Raw genomic sequence first — 7,703 nt, forward strand, 5'->3', positions numbered from 1 at the left:
TTAAAGTGTAACTCCATTTCCGTTTAGTGCCATCCACAATATTCCATTTATTACACTATAAAATAAAACCCTGTTATGTGTACTATACTCTTATTTTCTCTATCACTATGATGAAGGAAGGGTAGAAATGAGGTGCTGGGCACAAATGGCGACAAAAGTCATTGTCTGAGCCTAGTAGCTTGGGTTCAGAGGCTCTCCACAAAATGAGGTGCCCACCAAGAAGCAGGGTCACCCAATCAAACATATCAATGTGTAATTGAACCAACAAGCGTATTAAAGAGAAGTCTTATGAGTCCAAAGTCTTTTATTTCTTTCACAAGAAAGCAAAAAGTATCTAATACATGTGGGAGGGCCAAAAAAATCCAACTTCATGAGGGCTTCAAAAATGTATTAAAAGGTTTTGCAAACTCAAAACAAAGCTCCTGGGAACACAAGTCTATAGCAGATGTTCAAAGAACAGCCAATAAATAGCTGTGCTATATCAGCAGCAAATTGATTGGTGCTCCCCATTACTTTGCTACTGCTACTGGCTGTTCTGAACATCCTCTATCATAGGAACTTCCTTTCACATCCACTAAACCATTTTTTGATTTGTTTCTTTGAATAATCCAAAAAAGTCATCTAGTGCATCTCAAGGAAAATCTCTTGAAAAAGCTGTTGAATTATGGCTGTGCTAATATTAGTCTACAGTGGAGAAAGGGTAAAAAAACAACAGATAAGACCTTTTATTTTTGAGTGACAGTGTCCTAAAGTTGTATTTTGTAACCATTTATACTCAATACATCGACACATAAAGAAAACAAAACACCATGGTAATAATCTCTTGCTGTTGGTTGGCACCAGCACATACAATTCCCATTGTTTTATACCTTCTACGTCAGCAAGTTTGAACAGTTCAGCAATGTTTACAGTAGGGAGCCAATGCTTGGCCTAATAGCTGCAAGCAATGTGACAGTCTAGAAAACAGGTATCATGAATCAGGAGACTATTAAGCCATGCAGGATGTAACTGTAGGGCCATAGTGAAGGTCTGAAGTGCTTGTTATATGTGTGTATGTGTGTGGAGATCTTCCAACATTTGGAAAGTCTCTACACTGCCAGATGCTAATTGTTCGCTTTTCTAAGAGGAAAGGGAATCATCATCTCCTAAAATGTGCATACATCCAAACACTTTCTTGTTTGGGAGCAGATCTAAGCGCATAATTACATCCTTGCAATATGAGTAATTATCTTCCCATTTTCGGCCTAGTCTAACAAAAGGTGAACACCCGAATTTTTAAAAAAGAAAAACAAAAGGTTGTAAGTGCCTATATTATTTGTAAAAGTTTTAGTGTAATGTTAACATATCTTATTTATATGTTAAGATAACATATCTTAACATATTTTTTTCTGACACCAAAGTAAACAACAAAGCTCATCAGGTGTATACTGGGATGTCTGGAAAACAAATAGCCCTGCAGTGGCTGGGAATATCAGTTATCTGATGTACAGTTAGCCCTGGTTCACAGCAGTGCAGCTTTGAAATCGCACTACTTGCAACTTCAGAGCTGACTATTCAGTGCGACTTCATTGTGGCTTGCTGACACTCTGTGCAATTTCATTTTAGGCTGCATTTACACTTGAGCAATTTGTAGCTTGAAGCCTGAAGCACCAAAAACACTCAAACTTAAAAAAAATCAATTGTTCTCAATGGTGCTTGTTCACACCTGAATGCACGAACAGACACCACATTGAACAAGTGATTTTTTTAGTTTGAGCGTTTTTGGAGCCTCGAGCTTCAGGCTACAAATCGCTCAAGTGTGAATGCAGCCTAACAGTTGTGATGAAGTCGTACAAAAATAGTGCAGGAACCTTCTTCAAAGTCACTGTGACTTCAGTTGCAATGATTTGAATCAATTGCTGCTAAAGGGGTGACTTTGAACTGTCAAGTCACATGAAAAGTCGCAGTGGTGTGAGCCAGGGCTTATACAGAATTATGCCTGACAATGCCAGATTTTGCAACATAAAGGTAACGGCACGTAAAGGTCTTAAGCCAGCCATAGATGGTTCAAATCTTGGCCAGTTCAGCAGGGACCAGCTTCGATCCATATGATTGTACCCAAGTCAGTCCATCGATCAACTTGGGTACAACCAGCATGTTGGATTTTTAGGATGTGATTATTGCCAGTGGCTATAGCAATAATCATTGTGTTTTCCTGGCAGGGACATTTCATTCCCAGTGACATTGTGGATCATGACAATTAGAAGGTGAATATCTCTAACGGGGACCAGACAGCAGTGGTTGTAACACCTCACCACTCTATCCAAATCTAAAAGAAAAACGTTTACCATTAGTTATACTTTTAGGGCTTATTTACACACCCTGCCATAGAAAAATGCAGCTCTGGGCAAGGGCACTCAGAAAATGGCTGTTTTCTGTGTTTCCTTATCACACTTACATGCAGCTTTTGTGTGAGCTGTGGTGAAGAAATCTGCAAGATGACAGCATTTTTTCATCCTGCACCACAGTGCACTGGCAGCTCTGATTCTGTTTGCATTTCTAAGCACCACAGATCAGCTGCCATGTACACAAATGAATGAGATGTCACACTGGGGTTGATTTAATAAAACTGGAGAGTGCAAAATCTGGTGCAGCTCTGCAAAGAAACCAATCAGCTTCCAGGTTTTATTGTCAAAGCTGTATTGAATATGGTTGGACTCTGATTGGCTACCATGCACAGCTGCACCAGATTTTGCTCTCTAAATTTAGGGGAATCAACCCCACTGTGACATTTCACTGAAGTTAAAGCTGTATTCCAGGTATGGCTTGTTTTGCATTATTACATCAGACCAGTGTAAATCTGGATATACATGCACAGTTTATTTTGTTCAGCCAGAGGGCTGAGCGAAAAAAAAACAAACAAACAGATTCCCTCATCCACACAAGTGAGGTAGATGAAGGAATCCTACCTGCTGTGCTACTGTATACTGTATTCTGATAGCGGGGACTCCCTGCTGTCAGAGTACAATAATCAGTGCATAATACAGTGACTGATCAAATGACATTTTTTTAACAGTCCCATTTAACAGAAGTTGCTCTACCAACCGACTTCCATTGAACAGGGAGGGCCACACACCAGGGGCGGACTGACAACTCATGGGGCCCCCGGGTAATAGGAGTTCATGGGGCCCCTGTATCCTTGCCCAAACTCAAAAAAGCCTATGAAAAATGTATCAGGGGCATGTCATGGGGCCCCCTACTAAACCCGGGCCCTCGGGCAATGCACGAGTTTCCAAATGGTCAGTCTGCCCCTGCCACGCACAGATCAAAATTCATCACGTCTCTGCTGAACCAGCTGAATTTCACTTCATGTGTACCCAGCCCAAAGCAGTTCTTTACCCTGTTTGAAAAAAAATTAAAAGTCAGCAGCTGCAAATACTGTAGCTGTTGACTTTTAATAAAAAGATACTTACCTGTCCAGGGATCCAGCGCTGTCCTCACCTGAACCGGTTCTTCGTCAGTCTTTGGGTCCCTGGTGCCAGAAGGTTTACTGTGAGCAGCTGGTTGTGATTCCTTGCGGCTCCACAGTTGGCATCCCACTGTGTATGCACGAGCCGCACTACTCTTTGTGAATGGTCCTAAAGCCTTCTGGGTTCTGTGACATGTCCCGGAATGTTGCAGGGAGGGGAGGAGGAAAGAGAACTTCTGGCAGATCCGCTGCAGGGGTCTGACCAAGAGTGGAGGCAGGTACCTGTCAAAACCAGGTACCCCCACCCCACCCCCCAAAAAAAGTGGCAAACATAGAAGAGGAGGGGGGGAGGAGGGCATAAAGCAGAACTTCCCCTTAAGGGTGAAGTCCCACTTTAACCCCTTCATGCCGATGCCTCCCAGCCCTTTAAGGGTTTCAGAAGCTGGAAGGCGGGGCGGGGTTTAGGGTCATGGGACCACCGTGACACACCGTCACGGCAGTCACATGATCGGGAAAGGTCCTGATCGAAAGAGGAGATCGGGACCTTTCCGTGAGTGCCGGACATGTGTGCTGGGAGAGCACAGGGCGCGCAATCTCAGCACGTATGTTCTTTTTTAATAGAATGCAAATGTGCGGCCGCTCGGCGTCTAGGCCCAGACGCCTGGAGGCCGCACATTTGCGTTTGGCCGGCGTGAAGAGGTTAAGTATGTATGTGCCATACCTGGCCAACCCCTGTGGAAGCTGGAAATCATTATAATGGTCACTACTACTAGCCTGGTCCCATGCTGCTCAGTAAACACAGGAGGTCACAAGTCAAAGGCAATTGATATAATGGTGGTGCCTAATACAGTGATGTCCCACTTCCATGGGGATCCCAGAGTTATGGCACATATTTACAGTAGGCCACGCTGAACCAATGTAATTATGCAACAAAAGCCACACCTAAACTGCAGCTTTAAAGGTGATGCATGACCAAAGCTCTTTTGGCCTTACTTCTCCTATGCACCACAGGAATGCACTTCTGGGACCCGTTTTCAGCCAACAGCGGACTAAAGTCTGCTGTCGGCTGACGTCACTAAACCGGTCCAGACCCTGGAGCGATCCCGACTTTATTGTCAGGATCCACCTACATCCCTGACTGGCAGCTGGCTCAGCCTCTCAGTGCCGCTGTGATCCTGAGCCAGCTGCTCCCGCTCCACGGCCTGTCGCTCCAGTGATCAAAATACAATGGCACAGCAGGGAGGATTCCTTCATCTACCTCACTTGTGTGGATTGGGGAATCTGTCTTTTTCTTTTTATGCTGAACAAAGTAAACTATGCATGTATACCCAGATTTACACTGGTCTGATGTAATAATGCAAAACAAGCCATATCTGGAACACAGCTTTAACTTCAGTGACATGTCACAGTGGGGTTGATTCACTAAATTTAGAGAGGAGGGGCGGAGCAGAAATAATCACCGGCTCTCTGTAGACTGGAACGGAGCAATCAGCAGTGTTTGATCGCTCAGTTCTTGGTCTTAGAGGCAGCAGGGGACAGATGTATTATGCTGCATCCACCTAGATGAGTATAAGCCCGGGTTCACACTGATGCAGTGCGGCACATCGCATGAGATTCACACAGGAACCGCACTGCAAATCACATACGATTTCTGTGCAGTGCAATTTGAGTCATAGATTTTGTATGGCTCAAATTTCACCGCATCCACACCAAAAAAGTACAGGACCCTTTTTTTGTGACATGGGATCCGATTCTACACATCGCACCGTGTTTTGAAAACTGATTTTGGGGTGTCGTTAACTTAAAATACACAACCGCAGCGTTTCTTATGAATGGGGTGCGATTATGATGCAGTGAAGAAATCGCACAGAAACTGATGCAAATTCCGCACCCCATCAGTGTGAACCCGGACCAAATGTTCATCTTTTTCTTTCTTTTTTTTTTAGAAGAGAAGTTTGGAAAAAAAAAAAAAAACAGAATGCTCTGTGCTTTAAGTGAAGGCACCACCATCCAGAACCGATTTTTTCTGAACAGTAAAACGCAGTGTAATGTGAACCGGTCGGAAGCACGCACATCTATTTACACCTGAGCATGTCTCATTAGAGGATACCATGCCATCATCACGAGGAAAACAGCTTTAGTAGTGCTAGGATAATATAAGGAGCCCTGTGTGTCATGATGTAGAACAGTGGTCTCCAAACTGTGACCCGGGGGCCAGATGTGGCCCTTTGCTTGCTTTTATCCGTCCCTTGGGGCATTATTCCCCCCACCATCAGCAACAGTGGGGCATAGCTCCCGCCACTGACACCACCAATGGGGTACTATTCCTTCCACTAACACCATTAATGGGGCATTATTCCTGCCACTGACACCAATGATGGGGCACTATTCCTTCCACTGACAATAATAATGGAGCATTATTTCTCCCACTAACACCAATGATAGGGCACTATTCCTCCCACTGACACCAATGATGGGGCACTATTCCTCCCACTGACACCAATGATGGGACACTATTCCTTCCACTGACAATAATAATGGAGCATTATTTCTCCCACTGACACCAATGATAGGGCACTATTCATCCCACTGACACCAATGATGGGGCACTATTCCTCCCACTGACACCAACAATGGGACACTATTCCTCCCACTGACACCAACAATGGGACACTATTCCTGCCACTGACACCAAGGATGGGGCACTATTCCTCCTACTGACACCAATGATGGGGCACTATTCCTTCCGCTGACAATAATAATGTAGCATTATTTCTCTCATTGACACCAATGATGGGGCACTATTCCTTCCACTGACAATAATAATGGAGCATTATCTCTCCCACTCACACCAATGATAGGGCACTATTCCTCCCACTGACACCAACAATGGGACACTAGTTCTCTCAGTGAAACCAATGATAGGTCACTATTCCTCCTACTGACACCAATGATGGGGCACTATTCCTCCTACTGACACCAATGACAAGGCACTATTCCTCCCACTGATACCAATGATGGGGCACTATTCCTCCCACTGACACCAATGATGGGGCACTATTCCTCCCACTGACACCAATGATGGGGCACTATTCCTCCCACTGACGGGACATTATTCCTCCCGTTGATGAGGCATTAATTACTCCCACTGATTCCAGGACACTTTCTTCTCCGACTGGCCACAGTCCGGCCCCCTAAAGTCTGACCGTACCCTGGCACTTTGTTTATAAAGTTTGGAGACCCCTGGTGTAGAAGGACTACTTGCAGGAACTTTCCGCCCTGTTCTGCCCCACAGATAGCCCTTTACTATGCTGTGCCTGCCCACACCCAGCCTTGTTCCTCAGCTAATCTTCTCCTAATCCTCCGCACAGCACAGGCTGCCTATTCAAATCCTGTGTGCAGTCATCCGAGCTCCTCCAGCCATCCCTGTCATCAGTCATACTCACCCCAGGGTGCTGATGAAGCCGCACACCGAGCCCTCCGCATACAGGGAGATGATGTCCCCAATGTGCAGGAAGCTGGACATCTCACTCATGGTCATCTTGTTGTCGGGGCTCCCAGCAATAAAGTTCAGGAAGGTGTATGGAGAGTACACATAACAGGCTCAGCTCATAGTCCTCCTGTGTGTAGCCGGCTCTTAGTCCTGTGTGAGGACAGTGACTAGCACTGCTACTGGGCTCTCCTGTCGGTGTGGGCACTGTGTAGAACACACCTCCCCGTCCTCCTGACTGAGTGTGCTGGCTCGTCCTGGCGCCCTCTTATCAGGCTTGGCTCCTCTCACACTCCTCCTTCTCTCTCTTTCTAGTCACCTGTACACAACCAGGAAGTTTTCTTCAATGCAAATAGTGTGTACAGTGCAGACACACCCCTGGGCTCCGGCACACAGCGCATTAACTCCAGCCATGCTGTCTTCATCACCTCACACACTCGACATCCTGCCTCACTCCTCACACTGTCCTCACACTCTCCTCACAGCTCTAACTCTCCTCACACTGTCCTCACACTCTCCTCACAACTCTAACTCTCCTCACACTGTCCTCACACTCTCCTCCAGCGGCGGACTGACAGCTCATGGGGCTCCCGGGCAATAGGGGATCATGGGGCCCGTGTCCTTGCCCAAACTCAAAAAAGCCTATGAAAAAGGTACCAGGGGCATCTCATGGGGCCCCCTACTGACCCCGGGCCCTCGGGCAGTGCCCGAGTTTCCAAATGGTCAGTCTGCCCCTGCCCTCTGCTCTCCTCACACTCCTTACAG

At 46.0% G+C, this 7,703-nt stretch overlaps 1 protein-coding gene across 2 annotated transcripts in view; it reads right to left on the bottom strand.

Moving 5' to 3' along the window:
- Nucleotides 1–7,263, bottom strand: part of ITPR3 (inositol 1,4,5-trisphosphate receptor type 3) — a 465,627-nt gene extending 458,364 nt beyond the window's left edge. The window contains exon 1 of one of the 2 annotated variants that reach the window (XM_089673590.1): nucleotides 6,895–7,263. In XM_089673590.1, the coding sequence (XP_089529716.1) occupies nucleotides 6,895–6,989 (95 nt within the window). In that variant the 5' untranslated portion in view covers nucleotides 6,990–7,263. The remainder of the gene's footprint in view (nucleotides 1–6,894) is intronic. The other variant, XM_089673591.1, reaches the window with a different exon arrangement.
- Nucleotides 7,264–7,703: the final 440 nt, after the last annotated feature.

Source organism: Staurois parvus, unplaced genomic scaffold (assembly GCF_062004578.1).
Source record: "Staurois parvus isolate SC_StPar_1 unplaced genomic scaffold, SC_StPar_1.0 ptg000142l, whole genome shotgun sequence".
Lineage (NCBI taxonomy): Eukaryota > Metazoa > Chordata > Amphibia > Anura > Ranidae > Staurois > Staurois parvus.